This window comes from Diceros bicornis, chromosome 17 (genome assembly GCF_020826845.1).
Source record: "Diceros bicornis minor isolate mBicDic1 chromosome 17, mDicBic1.mat.cur, whole genome shotgun sequence".
Taxonomy (NCBI): domain Eukaryota; kingdom Metazoa; phylum Chordata; class Mammalia; order Perissodactyla; family Rhinocerotidae; genus Diceros; species Diceros bicornis.
In genome coordinates, this window is record NC_080756.1 from 59,389,026 (window position 1) to 59,416,824 (window position 27,799).

A 27,799-nucleotide genomic window follows, 5' to 3' on the forward strand; every position below is an offset into this window, starting at 1 on the left:
TCACAAATTTTCTGGATGTAAACATAAAAGTAAATGGGGTGGTGGGAGGAGAAGGCTGTGTAGGTAGTAACCAATACTGTGCATGTAGTATACTTGGGCATTGTTATCCAAAATATGGTACATATACTGCTAGAGATAAAAGATATTTTTAGGTGATATATGAATGACTGTTTTAATACTAAGAAGTGTTTTAATAACCAGCAATGCTAATTGGTTAAGAGGATGCTAAAATAGGTATTAAGTATAGTGATGTGTTGTAAATAAAGATATCAAGTAAATATTATTATAGCTGGTATTGGTTTTAGCAAAAAATTTTGAAAATGATAGGCAAACAATGGAAGTTTGAGAAACATCTGCACTAGATCAAAGCTTGCTAGAAACTGGCAATAATACTGCTATTTATGCATATCAGAGTTGTGAATATGAGAAGGGAATTTGACTTCCACATGTGTGGCAGACAGTGGAGCCATAAACACTAAGTTTAGGTCTATCCTTGTTCGACGAAGAGCCAAAAGAAAAAAGCATGAGTCTAAGAAGAGAATCCAGAAGAATGATGCAGGATCCAAAAGTATAAATCAAAATGCCAACATATTTAGTAATAGGTGTGAAGACTTGGCTTATGGCATGTGAGAAGGAAAACCAGAATATTTTAAGGAGGGATAAAGAAGGCAATTCAAGAAAACAATAGCAGAATTTAAATCCACATTGAACTTAGTAAAAAACGAGCTGATGCCGTAGGAAGTCAAATTAGTAGTGAGGAGGATACTTTCAGAATGCAGATGAAAAAAGAAATATAGTAATGGTGAGATAAGTGAGTTGGGAGAAGCAAGAAACAATATATGGATAATTGATATTTTTAAAGGATCAATAATTGATAGCCTAGAAGAAAACTTTTCTGAGTTAAAGAAAATTCTTTATATATAGACAGAAAGAACTCACTTAATTCTAGTTAAAAAACCAAGAAAAGGGACTCTTGTCTTAGACACATTCTAGCAAAATAATTGAGCTCTAAAGATTGGTGGAAGGGCATCTTATAAATATCTAGGTAGGGAATTAATGTTATTTACTAAAGATCTAAAATCAGACTCTTCACTCCAATATTAGATGCCAGAAGACCATGGCATCTACTGTTTTTAAAGGGACTAGAGTATTGAAACAAGAATTAAGGCATCAAGAATTGAAGTCATTTTATAATGACTGACAGTATGTATGAAATGGTTAAAATTGTAAACATGGCTATAAAAGGAACATAAATGTCATGTTATTTGTGACTAACAATCTATGGCATCAAAAAGGAAGCAAAAATCAATCTCCAGATTACTTTAACAACTAAGAAATAGGTAAGGAAGATGGGAAACGTGTTTTGAACTCAAATGTAAGGTACTCCAAAGATCCTGATACTAGATATGTTAAAGAATATTGTTGGACAACTTAAAAGTAAGCACTGATAGCCAAACCACTGGGAGAAGAAATTAAAAGGAAAATAATTCAGTCATGTTCGGTTGAATCATATGACATAGCCTATATTCAACCATTATAACTGACAAAAATGACAGTTTTGTTTGGTTCAACCTTATAATGTGGTTAATTCTATTTCTGCTTTTTTTTTTTTTTATCCTGAAGCCCCCCACACTCACACCTCCCTTTGAGTTTCTCGGGTACAGGTGCCACACCCTTCTTATACTTTGAATTGTTTGTGCTTTAGTGTGGTACTTAATGACCCTATGTATAATTTCAGTAAGAATTGGGTTTTGTAGAGCTGACCTTAGGACAGATAACATATTGGTGGATAATATAGAGTTCCATTATGATTGGTTATAGATATGCCTTTGACTTGGTGCTGAAGCCGTGATACTAAACAAATCTGATTTTGTTTTCAATCTTTTTTCCCTTCTAGAAATAAAAGAAGGCAATGGAAAAAAACCCTTTACTTAATTTTCAGTTACTGTTGAATATAAGTCTGGAAATGTAGCCGTTTGGAACTGATCTCTTATGTCAGAGTTTAAGTGTTAAGACTGGGGAATTATGTGTGCTTCTAAATGAAATACTGTGATTCTACATAAACTAAAACTTCATTGTAAAGATGGGTAGGAAACAAGATACTTTTGAAGCAGCAACTGATTTCCTTTTTCTTGGAAAAACTTTCCAGCCAGCCTGAGGCCATGCATAAAATGCATTCAGATCTAATTTTGTAAAATTAGGTGGATATGTTCAATAAATAAGAGCTTTCCTCTATAGTCTCAATTTTTTTTTTTTTTTTGAGGAAGATCAGCTCTGAGCTAACATCCGATGCCAATCCTCCTCTTTTTTTGCTGAGAAAGATTGGCCCTGGGCCAACATCGGTGCCCATCTTCCTCTGCTTTATATGGGACGCCACCACAGCATGGCTTGACAAGCGGTGCGTTGGTGCGCGCCCTGGATCCAAACCCGCGAACCTCAGGGCCGCTGAAGCGGAGCACGTGCACTTAACCTGCGCCACTGGGCCAGCCCCCCTATAGTATCCATATTTGAAAATGATGAACAAGATTTAGCTAAAGGAAAATGTGCATATTTTTCCCCCTGATTGACAAGCAGCTTCTAAAAGTATGCGAATTAAAAGGTTAGTTTTATGTATTACAAACTATAGTTAAATAAATAATAGTTACTTTGAAAATCCATAGTTATTGCTGCAGATTTGACAAGGATATGTGTTTTATTTAGTCAGGTACACTCTGGTGATGGCCTTCTCTGTTGGGATGGGAAATTAGTTCATTAAAAAAATCCTAAGCCAAAAAGCGAGACTTAGAAAAAGTTCAGAGATAGCATTTATATAAAAATAAAAATATATAAAACAGTACAGTATATAATTCATGAATGTGTACGTATGTTGTAAAACTATAAAAATATACACTGGCGTGATAAATGTCATATTCCAGACAGTGGCTGGCTATGGGGAGAGGGAGAGAGGAATGGTATTATTTGTATTTCATAAAAAATAATCTAAAGCAAGTATGACAAGACATTAAGATGTGACAGATAGGGAAGGTGCATACATAGTTATATATATTTTCTACATTTCTGTATGCTTTAAAAAGTTCCTGTAAAGTTTTGAAATTTTTAAATTCTCCATATACCCACTTACATTGTTGTTAACAGTGAATTTTTTCAAGAGATACATTAAAACCAATTAATTGGGTGAAACGACAGTTGGATTAGATTGTGATAATAATCAATGCAAACCTTCTAGTTCTTAGGTAGACTTATCAAGAGATCAGTATTGAGGTAGAATTATTTACTTGCCTTCAAAATAAGAAAATGTGAAATTTGTAACTTATTTTTTCTCTTATTTAGGGAGTTGATGGATGATCAGTGACATTTTTTTCTCTTAGGTGTAAAAGAATTATATACAATATCTCATATATTTCAACATGTACATCAAGTACTTACCTAGTGTAAGAAGTTGAACATTATCTATACCTTTGAAGTTCTCAGTGTGCTTCTCCCCAGTAGCATCCCCATGCTTCCGCTATCCTGAATTTTGCATTTCATTTTCTTAAGCGTCAAGAGCAGAATTCCTAAAATCAAATAATGTTTAGACTTTGTTTTTTTGGTGGTAAAATATATATAACATCAGTTTACCAAAATGTGCCGTTTTGTAAGTGTCCACTTCAGTAGCATTAAGTACATTCATTCACAGTGTTGTGCAATCATCGCCACTATCCATATCCAGAAATTTTTCATCATCCCAAACTGAAACTCTGAACTCATTAAACACAACTCCCCATCCCTCAGCCTCTGGTGACCTCTTTTCTACTTTCTGTCTCTATGAATTTGCCTATTCTAGGTACCTCATAGAAGTGGAATCATACAGTGTTTTGTCCTTTTGCACCTGGATTATTTCACTTAGCATAATGTCCTCATGGTTCATCCATGTTGTAGCATGTGTCAGAATTTTCTTTTCAAGGCTGAATGATATTCCATTGTACATATTTACCACATTTTGTTTTCTGTTCATCTGTTGATGGGCACTTGGGTTGTTTCCACCCTTTGGATATTGTGAATAATGCTGCTAGGAACATTGGTATACAAGTATCTGTTTGAGTCCCTGCTTTCAATTCTTTTGGGTATATGCCTAAGAGTGGAATTGCTGGATCATATGGTAATCCTATGTTTAGCTTTTTGAGGAAACGCTGTACTGTTTTCCACAGTGGCTGTGCCATTTTACATTCCTACTAGTAATGCACAAGAGTTCCAATTTCTCTGCATCCTTGCTAACACTTGTTAGTTTCTAGGTTGTTTTTTTTTTTTTTTTTTTTTAATAGCTATCCTAACGGATTTGCAGTGGTGTCTCATTGTTAAACATGTTTTAAAGGAAAAAAAATTATGGCCCCTTAGCATGACTTAAATTATTAAAATTTTACACCTGTAAGTAGAAAACAAAATATACACCCCTTGTGCTTCATAGATCTTATACAACTATAACGTCAAAACAGACTTTCAGTTTAAATGCAAATTAAAACCAACTAAAATCAAATTAATGTTTCCTTACCAGTCTAAAGCGAATTGTTGCAGTCAGTCTTCCTTTATAAATAACTTAATCTTATGAGAATGTCTTTTTCAGTTACAAACTGTAACTGCAGAAATTTTATCTTTAACTGGTAAAGGAATTCAGAGTAAATAGTTGACTGGGGAAATTTGCTGACGTTAGGACATGCCAACCTACCTACAGCCAAAGTTAATTTATTAACAATACATTGAATTTATAAATTACCACTTAGGTTATCATTTGGTTGCTAATGTAATTGAAAAAGCAAAGTGCCTCGTGAAATCTTTTGGTCCACCAGTTGAGCCACAATATACATATATAAATTTGTAATTGTCTAAGAGCACAAAATTCTTTTACCCACCCTTCATATGTCTGTAGTCCCAAATTAAGAAAATGCTAACTTCTCCTGATGACTTCTTCAACAGTCTGTTTCACTGCAGTGTAAAAATAGCCAAATGTGAATAATGTTCAGAAATACATATGGGAGAATAAATCACCGTGAATGGAGTAGTTGCCATAAAGATAATGTTCTTATTTTGTGTAATTATTTTCACAGTTTTAAAAGCTTACATGTAACATGTTGAATCCTCAAAATAGCTAGTCCAGAAAGATGGTGTTTCCATTTTACAGGGAAGGAAACTAAGACATGTCAGTTACTTTAGATATAAGAGTGCTAAAGAAGAGATAAGCATGGCTTGTGAGAATATAGGAATCCCTCCTATCTGTGATGAGTTATTTCAGAAAGTGTTGAAAAAGAAGGTGGATCTGAGTGGCTTTGGAATTTGGATTTGATGTAATAGAATATTTTCCAAACTGACTGCTCATAAGAAGTCGTGCCTCTGGTGGTTGATTCACTGGGACTTGGGTAATGCCCTAGAATCCTTGGTTAACAAGTGCTCCAGAAGATTCTTATAATTAGGCAAAATTGGTTAATTTGACACTCACTCTTTCTAAACAGGGGACCTGGTGTGGTAAAAATAGTGTTTGGGGGAACATCTGCATCTAAAGGAGAGGTTGAAGTGGGAAAAGAGTAATTAGGCAATACTTACTTTGACATGAGGTAGTTGTACCTTTTACTAGCTTGCAACAGTGGAAATGAGATGTGGGGAATGATAGAATAATAGGGATTGAAAATGGTTCCAACCTTATTTCCTGGGAAGACAAAAAGATATAGGGAAATGGGAGTGGATAAGCTGATTTGTGGAAGAAACTTTGTAGGGTTAGAGATATAGAATCTTTGGTCATAAAATGGCCAGTAGACATTTGTAAATATTAATTTGAATTCCAGAATTAGTAAAACATTACATTAAAATAGTCAGACCTTGCCAAGCATGAAGATACAAGTGTTTATTATTCTCAACATAAAACTCTGTTAAGACAGGTGCACTTGTGCAAATCGAGCTTTCTGGTTTTGTTTTTGTTTTTCTTTGACTTTTCAAATTTTATTGCTTTCTGCACTTCGGAGTCTCCCTGTAAAGTTGAAATATTTACTCCCTGCCCCTCAAGTGAGTATGGGAAAGAGGGAAAGGTTAAGATTGAGCTGATGAGGAGAGGATCCTAGAAGAAAAGGTGATACCCATTCATATTAACTTTAAATACTTAATGTATGTTATACTTATAGTCTTCTCTTTTTTTTTAAGATTTAAAAAAATTTTGCCTTGGTCTTATTTTCTTAAGTGAATACCTCATCATGCACACCAAAAAGCTAATACGTTGTGTTTTTGTATACTGGACTTTATTTATTTTGTTGATTTCTTTCCTGAACAAAATGAAACCAAGTTTTGGATATCAGTCTTGGTGAATTCTTTGATGAGATTCTTGCTGTCTTTGGAATGTGCACCCACCACATTTGCTTTCCTGTGGTGGCGGATTCTTAACAAGATGACCCACTAAGTTTCAGCGCTAATAACTCCATTTGAGTTTTTCAGTTCTGTTTTGTTAGTCTCCCCTTTGACATCTCTTCATTACCCCTATTGAAAAAATTTTGGAAACGGTTTTCTCATATCTGCTGCAGCATAACGTTTGTCTCTAAAGTGTAAAATTTCCTTCCTAATAATGAGCAGGAATTTTTCCATCTTTTTTTTTTTTTTTGTGAGGAAGATCAGCCCTGAGCTATCATCCATGCCAATCCTCCTCTTTTTGCTGAGGAAGACCAGCTCTGAGCTAACATCTATTGCCAGTCCTCCTCCTTTTTTTTCCCCAAAGCCCCAGTAGATAGTTGCATGTCATAGTTGCACATCCTTCTAGTTGCTGTATGTGGGATGCCGCCACAGCATGGCCGGAGAAGCTGTGCATCGGTGCCTGCCTGGGATCCAAACCCGGGCCGCCGGTAGCGGAGTGTATGCACTTAACCGCTAAGCCACCGGGCCAGCCCCAGGAATTTTTCAGTTTTTATTCTGGTCCACATTCAACTTTCCTTCTTGTCCCCTTCTTGGCCTTTTTGCTTTCTTTAGAAAATTTTAGTACAAGGCCCTACCTACAATTGGAGTTTAGCCCTCTCAGTTAATTGCCTTTGCATTCAAATCAATCTAATCTATTTCAGTAAATCTTTGTTGAATTTATGTGAATGGCTATGTAGTATAATGGTTACTATAAGTCATTTAGTAAAATAGTTTGCCATTTTCAAATAAGACTAAATGTGTTCACTTTCTTTTTGTGGTTCAGCTGTGTTAAGTATCTGCTATATTTTTACCATTAACATAAAGTTTTCTATATGTGCCAGGTTCTAGATATTATTGAATTCTGTTTGGCTTTTGGGCCCCCACAAAAGAGAGGGCTGGAGAGAGTCTCTTTAGGGCTCAAGTTTACATATTTGTGGTCCAGATTTGGGGATGAAGTGGAGGAGGTTTAATGATAGAACTATATAAATTAGTACGCATCTGGTATGAGAAAACACTCTTGTTTTTCTTGTGTAAGTAGATTATTTTTTCTTGCTGCTTTAACACAGAGAAGCTTTTTGTAAATAAATGAAATGCAAATAAAGATGAGCCGGATTGAGAAGAGATTGGTGGAGGAGTTAGAACAACCAGGTTGCTTTTTACTATTCTTTTGATGACCTTTTTTTGTCTTTCGGAAACTGGTACTATTTCAGAATAGTTCTTAGAAGACTCCATGGAGAAGCAAGGGACACAATGTCATTCTTTAAATGTCCCTCCACTATCATATCTATTGGCCTATTGAGGAAAATTCAACTAATGTAGACTGTCTTCTTTGTGGGATAGACCCAGTTCCTCTCTAAGGGCGCCAGATTGGAAGGTCATAAAGAAATTTGTAGTTGGAGGCCACATAAAATCCAGGTTTAATTTTCATATTGTATTTCAAAACACTTTAAAAAGCCCTGTTAAGACTCTTCTCCAAAGAAGATATACAGATGGCCAATAGGCACATGAAAAGATGTTCAACGTCATTAATCATCAGGGAAATGCAAATCAAAACAACACTAAGATATCACCTCACGCCCGTTAGAATGGCTATAATCACCAAGACAAAAAACAACAAATGTTGGAGAGGATGTGGAGAAACAGGAACCCTCATACACAGCTGGTGGGAATGCAAACTGGTGCAGCCTCTATGGAAAACGGTATGGAGATTCCTCAAAGAATTAAAAATAGAGATGCCCTATGATCCAGCCATCCCACTACTGGAAATCTATCCAACGAACCTGAAATCAACCATCCAAAGAGGCTTATGCACCCCTATGTTCATTGCAGCGTTATTCACCATAGCCAAGAAGTGGAAGCAACCTAAGTGTCCCTCGACTGACGATTGAATCAAGAAAATGTGGTATATATATACACTGGACTACTACTCAGCCATAAAAAAAGACAAAATCGTCCAATTTGCAACAACATGGATGGGCCTGGAGGTTATTATGTTAAGTGAAGTAAGCCAGAAGGAGAAAGACAAACACTGTATGATCTCACTTATATGTGGAATATAAACCAACACATGGACAGAGAAAACTGTATTGTGGTTACCAGGGGCAATGGGGGTGGGGGAGTGGGCATAAGGGGTGAAGGGAGACATATATATGGTGATGGACAAACAAAAATGTACAACCCAAAATTTCACAATGTTAAAAACTATTAAAACATCAAAAAAAAAAAAAAAGCCCTGTTATTCTTTTTTGTTGTTGTTAACAGTTAAGAGTTTTTGCATGAGAATCATTATTTTGCTTCTATTATTTTCCCACCTTTCCCCAGGCCTTCAATCTCTTAATTATTCTGGAGTTTTTAAGAAAAGTTATCTGTAGTTAAAAAGGCAAAGTATTTAGTAGATAGAAGTATGTAGAAGTACAAAATATTTCTGTTGTCTTTGAATTATTATTAGACCAAGTAGACCTGTGTGAGAGAGAGATGCCACACTTAAATAATTATCTATATGATTTCTTCCTTTCAAAATACAGAATAATTCTTTAAAAAAATTTTTTCTGTAAACGATAACTGAAACCCATGCTGCGTGGGAAAGCAATGTTTCAAACTGCTGTTCTCTCTGCCTGAAGACAAGTTTTTATTTCTATATCCCAACACGCAACAATTAGTATCACTTTAAAACTTGGAATAGATGCCCAGGTCTTTGCTAAGTCAGTGTGGTGCAGAAAATGATAAGGAGGGAGGACTCCAATATTGACCTAAAATATTTTAATCAAGAAATTCCAGACCCTTCTCTCCACCCATATTTTGATATGTAGATTATCTTGTGGTCTTAATTTAGCAGTAAAACTTTGAATATTGCTAAAAATAAAATGCACAGAAGTTTAAATGTTACTAAATAATACTTGAGGGCCAGATATTTTTGGGGTACAGATGTTAGCTAATAAAGTGAATATTTCAGGTTTCATTAATGAAAACCATTTTTACTGTTTCAGTCACACGATTCATTTGGAAGGTTTGCTTTTAGGGCTAATAAAATAAACAATAGGAAGGCATAGGATTGCTACTTGAGAAAATACTGAAATTCAGGGATAAAGAGAAAATGTTTCCAGAGGATGTTTACAGTAAAATAACTTCTTAAAAGCAAGGAACTGAAGATGTGCAAATTGCTGTAAGGCCATTGTACCAAGTATTAGCCTTGTGATTCTCACCCAAGCAGAAATTACATCAGCACTGAGCACTGTTATTTGGATGGTACTGAGATGAACAATTGTTTTAGTTGTTGCCTGGCTCCCCATCTCCACCCCTCAGCATCCTGGAACTGTGCATGTTATGGGAGGTCATGTGACAGTATCCTTGATTTTGTTCATTTAGCCTATCAAAACAGTTTTATGTAGGTGGAAAGAAATGAATGAAATGAATAGAGTGGGTTAGCTGCATCAGCTGTAGTTTACACTGAAGGTAATGAATGCTGCAATTGGGATAGTCTATCAAGTGCCCAGGAATATCCAGCTTGATAATGCTGGAGAGAGGTACTAAAAAGCAACTGTGGCTAATTTGTTCTAAATCTTATTTGATACTTTATTTTAAAATTTTATTGGTGGCTGGCCCCATGGCTTAGCGGTTAAGTGTGCGTGCTCCGCTACTGGCAGCCCGGGTTCGGATCCCAGGCGCACACCAACCCACCGCTTGTCAGGCCATGCTGAGGCGGCGTCCCACATACAGCAACTAGAAAGGATGTGCAACTATGACATACAACTATCTACTGGGGCTTTGGGGAAAAAAAGGAGGAGGATTGGCAATAGATGTTAGCTCAGTGCTGATCTTCCTCACAGAAAAAAAAAATTTTATCATGATAATTTGATTGACAGTTGGTAGTATTTAAACAATGTATGTTCCTCTTATTTCACCTTCAACTATAATTTAGTGAAGTACCTAATCCTTTTCAGGGATCTCTAGTTAATAACAAAAACATTAACATGGCTTTTTTGAGAAGAAAATTGTTTTAGAAGCTTTACAAAATTTTTAAGATATGTTTGTCTAGTATAGTGAATGGAACATGAGCTTTGAATCAAATCATTTAATTCTTGGTTCTACTTTTCATGTAGATTGGAGGGAAGTATAAAATTTTCTGAGTCTGTTCATCTGTTAAAATAAGGTAATATTACCTAATATCTCACAGAGTTTTTCTGAGAATTAATGAGAACAAAAGAAAACAACCAGCTAGTAAATAGCAAACACTTGGCAAATATTATTTTTAAAACCCCAGTTGTTCTTAGTGGTCTGCATACTTATGTTAATTTTGATCTATTTTACTATTGTCTTAAAAATTCCTTTGAGTGCTAAAATAATGTAGTTCTCTGAGATGTTTTATGAAATGCTTCTAGATAAAAAATGGGAGACTTAGTTATATATAGAACAAGTTGACAAATTATTGAAAGAGACCCAAATTATTTGTTTGGGTTTTTTCCCCACTTCGTTGATAATCTGTACTCATGCAACTATGTTTCTAATTTTAAAGATTTAAGCAAGATTCTCAGACCCCTTAAAATAAATCATCAGAAATTCTCAGGAAGGATAAAAATCTGTAATAGATGTGTAAAAATAGCCTCTATTTATAGTGTAATGACTTCTAGGCAAAATTAGATAAAAGTTCATCTTAATATTCCCATAGAATTTTAAGATTGCCATTCAGTGTATTCTCAAGGAAAATTGGTTGTCGATTTTTGGTGAAGAAGTCCCTGTTTGGGTTTTTTTCCCCCTCTTTATTTTATTTTTTTTGTGTGTGTGAGGAAGATCAGCCCTGAGCTAACATCCATGCTAATCCTCCTCTTTTTGCTGAAGAACACTGGCCCTGAGCTAGCATCTATTGCCAATCCTCCTCCTTTTATTTTTTCCCCAAAGCCCCAGTAGATAGTTGTATGTCACAGTTGCACAGCCTTCTAGTTGCTGTATGTGGGACGCGGCCTCAGCATGGCCGGAGAAGCAGTGTGTAGGTGCACGCCTGGGATCAGAACCCGGGCCGCCAGTAGCAGAGCTCGCACACTTAACCGCTCAGCCACGGGGCCGGCCCCCCACCCCCTTTATTTATGCTTTGCTATAAATAAGCTGTCAGCCTTTTTACAATGAGTTTTTACAAATTATTTTTGAAAATCAAAATGGTAGCAGCTGTGACTTATGCAAGTTGGTTATTGTGTTTGAGTTGTGTTAGACTTACTGAGATTCAGAGACCCAATTTGAATTCTCACCTTTCTTTTAAGTCATTGGATGTTCTTTTATTCCTGGGGAGATGCTAACTGCTTGTTAAGGATATATACACACGCTTTGTTTTTGGAAAGCATACTCATGGATTCATTCAACACGTGGCTATTGAACAAGTCATTATGCTAGGTTGTCAGATGCTAAAGATAGAGCACTGAAAAAGCGTTTTGTCACTGCTTTTAGAGTAAGCCTCAATATAATATTACTTGTGATCAAGTACTATTAAAGAGGCATATACGTAGTTCATAAAAACATGTGTAAATATGGAGGGCATTTGATTTAACCTAGAGTAAGGGGTGGTAGGGGAAGGTGTCCCTGAGGAAGTGACTTGATTTGATCTTTGAAGGATGACTGGGCATTAACTAGGCGAAAAACGTTGATAGAATGGCATCTTAAATAGAGGGAACAGCATGTATGAAGGACCTGAGTGGCAAGAAGCGTGGCATGTTTGAGAATGGAAAATATTAGAGTGACAAGCAATTAGGTTCAAAGAGTGGGTTAGGACCATATAAGTGGGACCTCATATAGCTCACAGTGATTTTCACCTTTATCCTAAAGGCTGTAGTAAGCTATTAAAGAGTTTTAAACAGGGTTATGACATATAATATTTCATTGAATCTCACACTCCAATTGTACACATTCTTAATTTCAGAGATGTTAAAAATGTGGAAAACAGTATTTCTAAGAATTAATTAAGTGGACATACCTTAGAATTGATTAAATTGGCATTAAAAATTTTCTGGCTATCTATGGATAAAGTGGAAAACACATTGTAAAAGGGTAAGATTAGATGTGTGGAAATGACTTAGTAGATTATTGCAGGAATTCAGAAGAGATTGTGTTGGCTTGAAATAGGATGGTAGTAGTTGAGAAAGACATATGTAAATTACTTTAAGTTTTCAGCAGAAAGAATTTACAGGCCTTGAACACTTCGAAAACTTGGAATTTTAGATATGATAGAAACAATCTTTAAGTAGGTTTTAAATTATAATTAAAATTTAAGTAACAAGGTAGAATGATTTATGCTACAATCTTAGTTCATAGCTAGTGATAATTTCTGTCTAAAATTATATACCAGTTAAGAGAAAACATTTCACAATTGAAGATTCAATGTCTTTTAAACTATATAAGGATTTTGTGAAAGCCCTGTACAGAAAATTATTCAGAGTTAAAGTTAACTTGCTATTTGTACAACAGTGATTGTATTTACATAATTTATATTTGTTATTACTATTAAGCACTATACTACCTTATCCTGTATAATGTGTATTCCGAGATTCAATTATAATGGTCTACTGTAATGATGTATTTACCCAGCGGTTCTAAACTATCAGTGAATAAACAAATGTAAATAAATAAATTTAGGGGCCGGCCCTGTGGCTTAGCGGTTAAGTGCGCGCGCTCCCTGGCGGCCCGGGTTCGGATCCCGGGCGTGCACCGACGCACTGCTTGTCAGGTCATGTTGAGGCGGCAGTCCCACATACAGCAACTAGAAAGGATGTGCAATTATAACATACAACTATGTACTGGGGCTTTGGGGAGAAAAAGGGGAAAAAAAAGAGGAGGATTGGCAATAGGTGTTAGCTCAGGGCGGTCTTCCTCAGCAAAAAGAGGAGGATTAGCATGGATGTTGGCTCAGAGTTGATCTTCCTCACAAAATAAATAAATGAATGAATGAATGAATAAATAAATAAATTTAAATTTCGTAGCTCACTTTTTATTAAAGTTATGAGTCTCCTCACCTTTAATCTATATCCTATATTTCCAAGTTTGCCTTTAGCACTTTTTACAGATTCTTGTGGTCTTAAGCATTTTTAGTATTATATGACTAGAACTGTGATCTCAGTTAATCCTCAGGGTAACCTGCTAATATGGGTTCTCTTCTTACATGGATAACTCTAGCCTGTGCACACTTGTGCGTGCAGCATTGGGTCTTTTGTGATATACCCTCAAAGCACCCAATTTTTTTCTCTTCATTATACTTAATAAAATTAATGCCTCTTCCTCTTACACTGTGAAGTCTAGGATAGCAGGAACTTTGTCTCTGATGTTCACCGTATTCTGTTGTCTGACATAGGGTGCCCAAATATTTGTTAAACTTTAAGCAAACATTTATGAAGATGTACAATATTTGCTAAGACTAAAATGAGTGTTGCATGCTACAGATGACAGAGTACTTATCAAAACAATCACATAAGTAGACTATATATTAAAATATAAAAATTATATGTCACTTAATGGTAGGTAGAATATCATAATTCATTTGGTTCATGTGATTACAGTCTTCTAATTGTCTGGAGACTGGACTAACTTTTCACAATTTCTTTAAAATAAATTTTCTTAATTTGACTATAGTAAGGTTCACTAATGTGTAAGGGAGACAACAAGTGATCTAGATTTTTCTTCTGTTTTCTATATAAATTTTCCTTAAATGACCACCATTTAAGAATGTATAATAAACAAAATTAAAAAAAAATATGTTGGGAAATCCTATTGTCAGTAAATGGAAAACCAAACAAACTGAAAACTCTTCCCACTATAAAACACCAGATATTTTGAACATTTTAATTAAAAGGACTACAAAAACCTATCCTTTTAAATGCATAGCTGAACTTATAAGAATGTAAGGATAATCTCCAAGGTCTAAAAACTAAGAAGAAACTAAAACCCAGAGTGGGAAAAGTGTGAATTGACACTAGGGCTTTTCTGGGACAGTTGCCAATCTTAACTAAGAGGCATGGATTAACCATCTATCTGAGGATAGATGAAATCTCAAGCCCAAGCAGATATTGGAACTGAGATCCAATAAAGTTGTTTCTTGAAGAGCTATACATTTAATGAAAAGACAGACTAGAGAAGAATTCAGTTTCTGAAACAGACAAGACAATCTTCTCCAGATCAGCTGAAAAAAAAAAGTTTACCCTGAGAATTCATAATCAAGGACCTGTATTCATACATGTGTGAGATTCAAATTTGAACTGATTGCATCGAGTCATGGCCAAGACTAGTAATATCCCTAGGGCACTAGGCCTAAACAAACTTGGAGCCTGTCTACAGGGATACACCCACAACTGAGGATATTCCAAGAGACAAATCACGGTTTAAGATTCATATTATCCAATAGTGGAAATCACATGAAGAAACAAATCACCGTGAGTAAATGTCAGCAGCCAAAACAATAGGCAAAATTAAATCCCCAGTAACTCAGATAAAAGTGGTATTGAATTGAGCCTCTAAGTTACTTTCAAAGAGTTAAAGGACTAAAAACTAAAACAACAAAAAACATCAAGATGGTGTTGTAGGGGGTAGTGAATGACTGATTTGATAAAGACCCAAATAGAGCTTCAAGAAATGAAAATGCATTGCAATTAAAAACTAAATGACAAGTGCTACCTTCCTCAGTCATCTGGCCCCAAATACTTTGATTTGTCCTCTGGCTGTCTGTTCTCTGGGAAAAGAATGTTTTAGGAAAATAACCCAGCATGGAATAGTTCTGCTGCCATGGATCTGAGTCTCAGTGGACAGGGTATGTGCCTTTGTGGATAGTTGCAGCCTCTGGTTGGGAGTGGGAATAAAAAATGATCAAGGGCTGTGAAAGGGAGCTTTTGTGGAACTTTGAGACAGGCCAATCTTATAGTGATAATTTGGAGATGGAGCCAGGACCCTGAGAGGGAGGAAATTCCAAGGAGGATGCTGGGAAAACTTGTCTGTTTATGAAGCAGGGATGGGGTAGAGATAAGATGGGATCATTGCAAGTTGAGCTGCCGGTTCTCATGTCTTATTCAAAACCTCATGTGTAGGATTACCACTGAGTAGAGAGGAACAAATCCCTTCCCCAGGCACTGGGCCTGGTGAAGTGGCAGCATTCCTTCCCACGTGAAGCCTTTAGTAAGTGCTTTTTTTTTTTTTTTCCTTCTTTTTTCCCTCTTAGGTTTGTTTTATGATGCTAAAGGGGAGAGTAGGGACAGGAGTGGTGACTGAGTTCTCTTTATCAGACCCCTCAGTGGATGCTTCTGGTAACAGACTAACTGCTTGACTTTATGTTTTATTTTCTTTATGGATGTCCAAATATATGCCCTTCTCACCTATATACCCAGCCCTCCAAGACTTGAATGGTCAGTTGGAAGTGTCTGGGTTGTGTTCATCTCTTATTTCTGGAGTAGAGGCTGAGACCTTGCCATATGTCCTTTGCATCTCTGCCTCCTTTAGGCTTTAAAGTTTGATTAATTTTTAAAAAATTTTTAAAGAGAGGTAATAATAAGTTAATATAATAACTCAAGGGAGACTTAGTGAATTAAAAGGTAGATCTGAGAACATTGCCCAGAAGGTAGCAGAGAGAAAGAAATGGAAAGTGAGAGAAGTTAAAAGATATGAAGGATAGAGTAAGGTTCCACACACACATACCCTCACACACAACACATACAAAGACACATATAAAATCTTACAAAGAAGAGAATGGAGAATGGGAGGAGGCAATATTCAAAGACATAATAGTTAAGAATTTTCCTGACTTGAAGACAAATACTTGAAGCTTTAGGCTTAAAAAGCACAATTAGCCCTATTGTGTATAAATAAAACAATACATAGTAGTGAAGGTGCAGAGCACAATTTTTTAAAAAAAGTCTTTAGAGCAACCAGAGAGAAAATACAGATAACCTGCAAAGGAGGACATTTATACTGACAGCTACAATAGACAGCAGAACACCGTGAAACAATATCTTGAAAGTGCCGAAAGAAAAAGGAACCAACCTAGAGTTCTGTATCCATCTAAACTATCATTCAGGAGCGATGAAGAAATAAATATTTTAAACAACCTAGGACTGTACCACTAATGGACATTCACTGAAAGAATTTTGAAAAATATATTTCAAAAACAAAGAAAATTGAACCCAGAGAAGGGAGTAAGGAGCAAAATGGAATGGTGGACAAAGATATGTGGGTAAATACAAGTAAGCATATACTGTTTAAGTAATAGTTATAATGGTATCTACTTAAGGAGTAATAAGATGGAACTAAAATATTAGGGGAAATAACATGTAAGATTGGAGGGGTGATTAGAGTGGTGATTTTTTATAGTATGCAAATTACCTCAATGAGGTTTAAAAAATTAATATATGCTACTTGGGAAAAACGGTTTTTGGAGAACAGAATATACAGTCTCAATGTCATTTGAAGTAATATGCCTTTAATGAAAATTCTTGATAATATTCTAATAGTTTTAGTTGACTTATGCTATAATTTCTGCATTATGAAAATAAAAGTCTTCTCATTGGATAAAAAGTAACCTAAATAATTTAGAACGTAAAGTTGGAGAGGGTGTTACAGGAAGTAGTCCTATTAGCTATGAATTATTTTAAAATTATAGCAATAAAGTGTGGTGTTAGTGCAGGAGTAGACAGACCATTAGAATAGAATATAGAATCCAGAAATAGAACTACACATATGGAAAGGATGGATTGTTCATCAAATGGTTTTGGGGTTATTGGTTGATATAGAACAAAAGTAACAGCCAAATCTTCTTTTACTCAACCAAATAAATTCCTCAACAAATAAATTCCCAAATGTAGCAAACAAAACAAATTTATATTTTAAAAAGGAAAAGAAAAATAAAAATTATGGCCTCAGTGTCTGAGAGAATTACTGAAGACATAAAACCCACCTACCACAAGGTAAAAGATAGATAAATTGAACTGCAGTGAAATAAAAACATCTGTAAGTCAAAAGACATCATAAGCAAGGTGAAAATACAAACCACAAATTGAGAAAAGCTATTTCTAACTCACAAAACCAATAAAGGATTAATATCCGGAATGTATTAAGAACTCCTACAAATAAGATAAAGCAACAAATGATACGACTGGGCAGCTTGCAGAAGAGGAATCTCAGATAGTCTGCAAAGAAAACAAAAAATTTCTCCCTCTTATTATTGATTCTGAAAATGTAAATTAAGCAGCAGGGTATGATTTTACACCTATCAAATTGACAAAAGTTAATGTCTGATAATACCAGTAGCTGGTGACCACGTACAGCAATGGGAACATTCATACAATGCTATTGAGAAAGTAAATTGGTACAGTCTCTTTTAAAAGCAATTTGTTGATACCATTGAAAACTGAAGATGCCTATACCGTCTAATCTAGCAGTTCTTCTGCTAGCCATGTATCCTAATCGCTGTTCTTAATAGTTTTTTTGTGCCTCAGATCTCTTTTGAAGTCTAGGGAAGGCTAGAATAATGTTTTGTTTTAAGTCCGTATAATAAAATACATAGGATTATAATGGAAAAAATTATGTTGAAATAGTTATCAAAAATTTTTAATTTGTGTTACAGTGTGCGTAATTAGTGCATACTAATAAGATCTACTGGAAGATCTAACAGCTTTCATACTTTCAAAAGTAATTATTAGTGTAAATGATATTTTGAAATAATCCACCACCACTATTATGTGATATGAAAATTTCTAGGTCTGTTTGTGACAAAAATCACAGGTACTGCTGAATACTATTAGGTGTATATATTCCTAATTGAAGGAAATATTAAATTTCAATTCAAGGTTAATGAAAAATAAAGATTTGTTTTCACGCAAGTTCACAAACCTGCATTAAAGGGGTTTGTAGACCCCAAGTTAAGAACCTGTGTCCTAGAGACACTCTTAAACGTATGTCAAAGGAGATTAACATTGCAACACAGTTGCAGTATTGTAGTGGCAAAAAATGGCGAACAGCCCATAAAGATTCATCAGTAGGAGATTATATAAATTGTTATATATTCAGACAATGAATAACTGCATAGCAGTGATAATGAAGCTGAGTTACAGTAATATGGTACATATCTTGTAATGTCTCCTTTGAATACCGTCATGGGTGATCTCAAACAATATTGAGTGAAAAAAGCAAGCTTCCAAAGAATACATACTGTATAATATCATTTTATGAAATTATAACATTTCATATAAAGTATAAAAACCCATATGGGAATGGTATGTTCAAATTCAAGGTAGTGGTTATTCAAGGGTAAGCAGTAGTGATAGGAAGGACAATCTAGTTACACAGAAGGCTTTAAATTATGTCCGTAATGTTTAATTATTTAACCATATGATGGACACATTATTTTATGCCTGGAATATTTTGTTAAAATATGTATTACATACATTGACAAAATATTAATATGACAGAGATAGTTTCAATTTTAATTTACAGGACAATTCCGAGTTTGTATATATGGGACCTTGTCAAGGGAAGAACAACTAATTTGTTGTTCCCTAATAAAAAGCACTTAATTTAGTGCTTTTCCCCAGTTCATCTCAGATAAGAAGTCAGTTAACTTAGGAAGTGCCAGGCACTTTAAACATGTGATGAAAGCATACCTAGTGGATTATTTAATTCTTACAACAGTCCTGTGAGGTGAAAGTATTTATTCATAAAGTAAATTCTAATTAAAGCAAAGAGAGAGCTGGAATTTATATTTAGATCTTTCTGCCTCCAAAGCCCATAATTGTTCCATGTTATTAAATTGTGTATCTCTAGCAATAAAACTTATTTTGGAAGTGGTAAGTTAACTGCACGTAAAAAACATGACTGTGTCTGAGGCACAGACAGTAAAGATACTAAATCTCAAGCGTGACTTTATAATCCAAAGTTTTCTTATTTACACTTGAACCTGTTCTCCCTCATATGACAGGCTGATGAAATTAGTAGTTATTAGTAACTTCAGTGTTACAGTGTTCCTGTTTTATTTTAACACTATTGATCGTTATAATTTAGTACATGTTTAGCGTCTAAATTTAACTGTGTGACTTGGTGTTTTATTATTTTAAACCACATTTTGTTTTGATTTCTGATTTTAGGATCGAAAGTTAACAAAGTCTGAGAGGCAGAGATTTAAAGAAGAGGCTGAAATGTTAAAGGGTCTTCAGCATCCCAATATTGTTCGATTCTATGATTCCTGGGAATCCACAGTAAAAGGAAAGAAGTGCATTGTTTTGGTGACTGAACTTATGACATCTGGAACACTTAAAACGTAAGTCCATCAATATTATAAAAGCTGACCAAGAAGTATGAGAGAACTTAAGTTTTCTTATTTTAGGCCTTATCAGTCCTGCTTTTGTTGCCCAGCATACTAAGGAGGGAACAATCTCTCCAAACATTAGTATATTAGCACATTTTCCTGCCCACAAAGTCCTCTGGTGTATAGAATGATTTTATAATTATTTATTGGTAAGTATTAAAATGAGAAGTTTTTGCAGAATAAACATAGTTCTTTTAAGTCATGGTGCTTGGCGTTTCTAAAATTTATTGGCTAAGGGATGAGAATTGAGATGACAAGGTAGCCCTCTAGTGGTTAAAATGAGGTTGAAGTTTATTAAGAAGGTTGAAGCTTATTGAGAAGCTTCATCTGTTTTATCACCTTGTGTAGGCCAGTTTTTGCTGTATTTCGGCAGCTCTTGTATCAAATGCAAATTGTATTGTGAAAATTATCACTAGATAATTCCATTTCCCATAGCATCAGAAATTGAAGCAAAAACAACTAGACCTATCCTCCTTTTCGGGAATATAGACAGGTCAAATGCAGCAATTCCCTATTCCCTATTATAAAGAGTTTTTAGATAAGAGTTGAAGTATGCCTTTGGAATCCCAGGTCTCTTAGAGTATCTGTTTGTACTCAGAGAGGAAACTAGTATAAGTTATATAGTGTAAATTTTTTATTGTGGAGGAACTGGATTTTTAAAAATTGTCTCTGTGGTGTATATTTATTCTTGATTACTTTCTTTAGTTAATACTACTGAGCTGATTAATCCCAGATCTTTGAAACATAGTCTTGTATCTCCTGGATATAGTCACTTGTATGTGCTCTTGGATTCTCAAGATTAACATGTTGAAAAGCCAACAGATTATTCCCCCCTGCAAATTCTAATTGCCCCTCCCAACTTCACTAATATTTATGGCAACACTTTTTCTTAGTCATTTAGGCTTCTTGTTATCACATGTCTGTTTCTTTCACTAGACTGTACCCTCTAAAACTGTGCCAGAAACTTGATAAATATTTGAATGAATTAAGGAGAATTGTGTGGCAGTAGTGGTGTGTATATCTGTTCAAGTTCCTAAATATTTTCATCACCTCAAAAGAATACCCTATACCCCTTAAGCAGTTACTCCCCATTCCCCTTCCCACTCATTGTATTTACTCTTTAACTGCACACTATCTAAGTTCTTAGTCATTTTTCTTTTTAGGTTTAAAATTCTCTTTTCCCATCATTGTTATAGTTTCTGAGCTTCAGAGCTAAGGCGGCAAGAGGGTGTAGTGGAAAGAGTGCTAGACTTAGAGTAGGAGCCATGAGTTCTGCTCCCAGCTCTACCTCTGACCAACTGTGACTTGGAGCAAGCTGTTCCCATTCTCTGGGCCTCAGTTCTCTATGTGTAAAATAAGGGGTTGGACTAGCGGATCTCTAGGATTTATGGATTGGATGTTTTTTTCTGTGGTAAAAAACATATAAAATTTGCCATCTTAATTATTTTTAGGTGTACAGTTCAGTAATGTTAAGTACTTTCACACTGCTGTGCAACCAATCTCCAGAACTCTTCATCTTGCAAAACTAAAACCCATTAAACAATTCCCCATTCCCCTCTTGCGCCAGCCCTTGACAGCCACTGCTTTGTGTCTCTATGGATTTATCTAATCAAGATGTTTCATATAAATGGAATCATAAAATATGTGGCCTTTTGTGTTAGTCTTTTTTCACTTAGCATATTTTCAAGGTTCATGTTGTAGCATGTATCAGTACTTATTTCTTTTTATGATTAAATAATATTTCGTTTTGTGGATATACCACAATTTGTTTATCCATTCATTTATTGATAGATATTTGGGCTGTTTCCTTTTGGCTATAATGAATAGTGCTGCTATGAACATTTGTGTACAAGTGTTTGAGTATCTGTTTTGATTTCTTTTGGATATATACCTACGAGTGGAATTGCTGAGTCATATGGTAATTCTATGTTTAACTTGTTGAGGAACCTCTAAACTGTTTTCCATAGTGGCTGAACCATTTTATGTTCCCACCAGCAATGTATAAGGGTCCCAATTTCTCCACATCCTTGCCAACACTTGGGTTTTTGTTTATTTGTTTTGTTTTTTTGTTTTTTTAGTAGTCATCCTGCTGGGTGTGATGTGGTATCTCGTTGTGGTTTCGATTTGCATTTCTCTAGTGAAATCATAATGAGTTCAACCAAGTGTTGAGCATCTTGTTATGTGTTTTTTATATCTTTGGCCATTTATATATCTTTGGAGAAATGTCTATCAAGTCCTTTGTCCAATTTTTAATTGGGTTATTTATCTTTTTGTTGTTGAGTTATAAGAGTTCTTTATATATTTCTATAAGCTAAACCCTTATCAGATACATGATTTTGCAAAAAAAACTGTCATTTCATTTCCCAGATAATGTCCTATGATGCACAAAGTTTTTAATTTTGATGTCCAATTTATTTATTTTTTCTTGCTGCTTGTGCTTTTGGTGTTATATCTAAGAATCCATTGCCAAAACCAAGGTCATGCACATTTACCGCTATGTTTTCTTCTAAGAGTTTTATAGGGTTAGGTCTTATATTCAGGTTGTTGTTCCATTTTGAGTTAACTTTTGTGTATTTCATTCTGCTGCATGTGGTTGTCCAGTTGTCCCAGCACCATTTGTTGAAGAGACTATTCTTTCCCTATTGAATGGTCTTGGCACCCCTGTCAAAAATCATTTAATCATAGATGTATGGGTTTATTTCTGGACTCAATACCATTCCATTTGTCTACATATCTACTCTTATATTGTTTTGGCTATTTGGGGCCCCTTGCAATTCCATATCAATTTGAGGATTAGCTTTCCATTTCTGCAAAAAGGCTGATAGAATTTTGATTGTATCTGTAGATATAATCAAATGTATCTGTAGATACATTGAATCCGTAGGTCACTGTAGATAATATTGCCATCTTCACTATATTAAGTGTTCCAATCCATGAACATGAGATGTCTTCATTTTATTTAAGCCTGCTTTCATTTCTTTCAACAGTGTTTTCTAGTTTTCAGTCATAAATCTTTCACTTCCTTGTTTAAATTTATTCCTGGGTATTTTATTCTTTTAGATGCTGTTGCAAATAGGATTGTTTTTTTAATTTCCTTTTCAAGTTGTTAATTGTTGGTGTATACAACACAACTGATTTGTTTGTGTTGATCTTGTACTCTTGCAACTTTGCTGAGTTCTTTTATTAACTCTGGGGGGTGTGGGTGTATATTCTTTGGGATTTTCTATGTATAGGATCATGTCATCTTCAAATAGAGATAGTTTTACTTCTGCCTTTCCAATTTGGACACCTTAATTTCTTTTTCTTGCCTAATTACACTGGCTAGAATTTCTAGTACAATGTTGAATAGCAGTCGTTATCCTTAAAACCCACAGCTAACATCATACTCAATGGTGAAACATTGAAAGCTTTTCCATTAAGATTAGGAATACAACAAGGTTAACAACTGCTCATGCATTTCATGGATAAATCCCACTTGGTCATGGTTTATAATCCTTTTACTTTTATAATTCTTTTACTATGCTGTTGGATTCAGTTAGCTAATATTTTGTTGAGGATTTTTGCATCTATATTTGTAAGAAACATTGGTATGTAGTTTTCTTTTCTTGTGATGTCTTGGGTATCAGGGCAATACTGGCCTCATAGAATGACTTATGAAGCATTTCCTCCTTTTCTACTTTTTGGAAGAGTTGGAGAAGAATTAGTGTTAATTCTTCTTTAAATGTTTGGTAGAATTCACCACTGAAGCCATTTAGTCCTGGCCTTTTCTTTGTTGGGAGGTTTCTTGAGGAAATGTTCCATGTGCACTTGAGAAGAATATGTATTCAGCTGTTGTTGGGTGTCATGTACCATATATTTCTGTTAGGTCTAAGTGGTTTATAGTGTTGTTCAAATCCTCTGTAACCTTAATTATCTTCCCTCTATGTGTTCTATCCATTATTGAAAGTGGGTTATTGAAGTCTCCAACTATTACTACAGAACTATATATTCCTCCCTTCAGTTCTGTCAATATTTGTTTCATGTATTTGGGTGCTCTGTTGTTTGATGTGTATATGTTTATAATTGTTATATCTTCTTGATGAATGGACCCTTTTATCAATATATGATATTCTTTATCTCTTGTATCAGTTTTTGACTTAGTCTGTTTTGTCTGATATTCATATAGCCACCTCACCCTCCTCTGGTTATTATTTGAAATGCATGGACTGTCTTTCTCTGTTTTTTCATTTTCAACCTACGTGGGTCCTTGGCTCTAAAGTGAGTCTCTTGTAGACAGCGCATATATATATATATTTCTATCCTACTGTCTTTTGATTTAAGAGCTTTATCCATTTATATTTGAAGTAATTAGTGATAAGGAAGCCCTTCTGCCATTTTGCTATTTGCTTTTTGTATTTCTCAATACCTTTTTTGTTCCTCATCTCCTCTATTACTGTTTTCTTTTATATTTAATTGATTTTTGTAGTGTGCCATTTTGATTTCCCATTTCCTTTGTGTACATTTTTAGATATTTTTGTATTGGTTACCTTGGCGATTACAATTAATATCATAAATTTCTAACAGTCTAGTTTGAATTGATACCAACTTAGCTGCAATAACCTTCAAAATCTGTGCTCCTGTACAGCTTTGCCTCCCTCATGTTTTCATTGTCACACATTACATCTTTGTACATTATGTTCCCATTAATGCAGATTTATAATTATTATTTTATGCATTTGTCTTTTAAATCATGTAGGAAATGAACAGAGAAGTTACAAACTAAAAATATATTGATGCTGGCTTTTATATTTAGCTATGTAGTTACCTTTACCAGAGACTTTATTTCTTTTTATGGCTTCAAGTTACTGTCTAGTGTTCTTTCATTTTAGCCTGAAGAACTTGCTTTAGCATTTCTTGTAGGGCACATATACTAATAACGAACTCTCTCGGCTTTTGTTTATCTGGGAATGTCTTGAATTTCATCTTCATTTTTGAAGGATAATTTTGCTGAATATAAAATTCTTGGTTGACAGGGTTTTTTTCTTTCAGCACTTTAAATATGTCATTCCTCTGCCTTCTCGCCTCCATGGTTTCTGCTGAGAAATTGGCTGATGATCTTACTGAGGATTTCTCTTGGTCTGACAAGTTGCTTCTCTCTTGCTGCTTTCAAGATTCTCTTTGTCTTTGTCTTTCAACAGTTTGAATGTAATGTGTCTCATTGTGAATTCCATTGAATTTATCTTTATTGGAGTTTGTTAAGCTTCTTGGATGTGTAGATTCATGTCTTTTATCAAATTTGGAAAGTTTTTGGTCATTATTTTATCAAATATTCTTTCTGCTCCTTTCTCTCGTTTTACTTGGGATTCCCTTTATGCGTATGTAGATCAGCTTGGTGGTATCTCACAGGTCTCATAGACTCTTTTGATTTTTCTTTACTCTTTTTTCTTTCTGTTCCTCAGACTGTATAATTGCAATTGACCTGTCTTCAGGTTTGCAGCTTCTTTCTTTTGCGTCTTCAAATGTGCTGTTAAAACCCTTTAGTGAATTTTTTATTTCAGTTATTATATTTTTCAGCTCCAAAATTTCCATTTGGTTCCTTTTTGTAATTTCTCTCTGTTTATTAATATTCTATGTTTATTGAGCTATCATTTCCTATGCTCTAATATTGGGCAGCCATTGTTGTTAGCATTTAATCTTCCAATTTTGTGGATTAGGTACTATAATTACCCCCACTTAATCACAAGTTGTCAGTTTATATTAAATATTTTAGCACTGAAAAGCTGATGAGGAGCTATGGTTATAGTGGTGGGTCTTTTCAACTACTTAGGCTTTTCTTCAAAGTGCTTGTACATGAGTCAGCTGTAATGAAGGACTTGGAAATGCTGTATCAGGGAGATCATTCGTTCATTTGTATATAATATATATAGTAATTAGTTAATTATGTCTTTTCTGCATTGATATTGCTTGGTTGTCATTTTCCTTGTTTGGTTGTGGTGGGTTTTAACTAATATTCCTATTTTTAGCACCACTTCTTATTCTCACCATATTTAGCTTCTCTGACTTTGCAAATGTCCCATTTGTGGTTGTATGGGGCAAATTGGATCTCTTCTTGTCCACATTGTCTTCTTACAAACAATGCCACAGTAATCATGCCTATACCTGTGTCTTTATTTTTTTCTGTAGAATAGGGGTTCTAAAAGTGAAATGTGAGTCAAAGTATGTGTGTAATTTTGTGTGTGTGTGTGTGTGTGTGTGTGTGTGTGTGAGTGAGGAATATCAGCCCTGAGCTAACATCCATGCCAATCCTCCTCTTTTTGCTGAGGAAGACTGGCCCTGGGCTAACATCTGTGCCTATCTTCCTCCACGTTATATGGGATACCACCACAGCATGGCCTAGACAAGTGGTGCATCAGTGCGCGCCCGGGATCCGAACCCAGGCCACCAGCAGCCAGGCGCACGCACTTAACCGCTATGCCACGGGGCCAGCCCCTATATTATTTTCAATTAAAAAAATTTTTTTGGTTGAAGTATAATTGGCATACAACATTATATTAGTTTCAGGTGTACAACATAATGATTTGATATTTGTATATATTGTGGAATGATCACTGCAATCACCTGTCACCATACATAGTTTCAGAATTTTTTTCCCGTGTGATGAGAACTTTTAAGATCTGCTCTTTTAGCAACTTTCAAATATATGCAGTAAAGTATTATTAACTACAGTCACCATGTTACACATTGCATCTCCATGACTTGTTTATTTCATAATTGGAAGTTTGTACCTTTTGATCCCCTTCACCCATTTCGTCCACCTCCCACCCCCACCTCTGGCAACCACCAATCTGTCCTCTAGATCTATGAGTTTTGGGTTTTTTGTTCTTTTTTAGATTCCACATATAAATGAGATCATACCGTATTTGTCTTTCTCTGTCTATTTCACTTAACATAGTACCCTCAAGGTCCATCCATGTTGTCGCAAATGGTAAGATCTCCCTCTTTTTTATGACTGAATAATATTCTGTTGTGTGTATATATATATCTATATACAAGAGAGATTTGAATGCATGGCAAAAGATTAGTTTCTGCTTTAATTAAGGGTAGTAGGGAACCATTGGAAAGGTTTTGATCATGATCTAGCAGTGTTAACAAATGCATTGAATAATTCAGAAAACAGTTGAGTACCTACGATGTGCCAGGGACTATATTAGCATTCCTTTATAAAGACTTATCTGATGGTAGTATACATAATAGCTTTAGAGGTAGAGTTGCTAGTCAGGCAGTAGCAGTAGCCCAAGCTTAAGAATTCAGTTGCCATCTCTGTCTTGTAATAGTTGTGTTACCTTGGGCTCAATATCCTCATCAATAGAAAGAAAAACTTAATACTCTCCACCAAAAGTGGAAGTGACTTTGGTTATTAGCATTGCTTGAAATGTATGCCATATCAAATATTTTACAATCCAGCGTGTTTAAAATTGGACTTCGTGATAATTTAAAACTTTTGTGCATCAGAAGATATTATCAACAGTAAAAAGGCAACCCACAGAATGGGAGAAAATATTTGCAAATCATATAACTCAAAAGGGATTAATATCTAGAATATATAGACGGGATTAATATCTAGAATGTATAGAGAACTCCCAGAACTCAACAACATAAAAGTAAACAGCCCAATTCAAAAATGGACAAAGGACTTGAACAGACCTTTCTCCAGAGAAGATATACAAATGGCGAATACACATGAAAAGATGCTCACCATCACTAGTCATTAGGGAAACACAAATCAAAACCACAATGAGATACCACCTCATGACTGTTAGAATGGCTGTTATCAAAAAGACAGGAAATAACAAGTGTGTTGGTGAAGACGTGGAGAAAAGGGAACCATTGTGCACTGTTGGTGGGAATGTAAATTGGTGTAGCCACTAGGGAAAGCAGTCTGGAAAAAATTAAAATTAGAACTACCATATGATCCAGCAATTCCACTTCTGGGTGTTTATCCTGAAGGATATGAAAATACTAACTCAAAAAGGTATATGTACTCCCGTGTTCATAGCAGCGTTATTTACAATAGCCAAGACATGGAAGTAACCTAAG

At 35.1% G+C, this 27,799-nt stretch overlaps 1 protein-coding gene across 8 annotated transcripts in view; it reads left to right on the plus strand.

Annotated features, from left to right (window-relative positions):
• The window catches only part of WNK1 (WNK lysine deficient protein kinase 1), a 162,762-nt gene that overhangs the window by 43,922 nt on the left and 91,041 nt on the right, over nt 1–27,799 (plus strand). For all 8 annotated transcript variants that reach the window (XM_058559098.1, XM_058559090.1, XM_058559093.1 and 5 more), the window contains exon 2: nt 19,503–19,675. In XM_058559098.1, the coding sequence (XP_058415081.1) occupies nt 19,503–19,675 (173 nt within the window). The remainder of the gene's footprint in view (nt 1–19,502; nt 19,676–27,799) is intronic.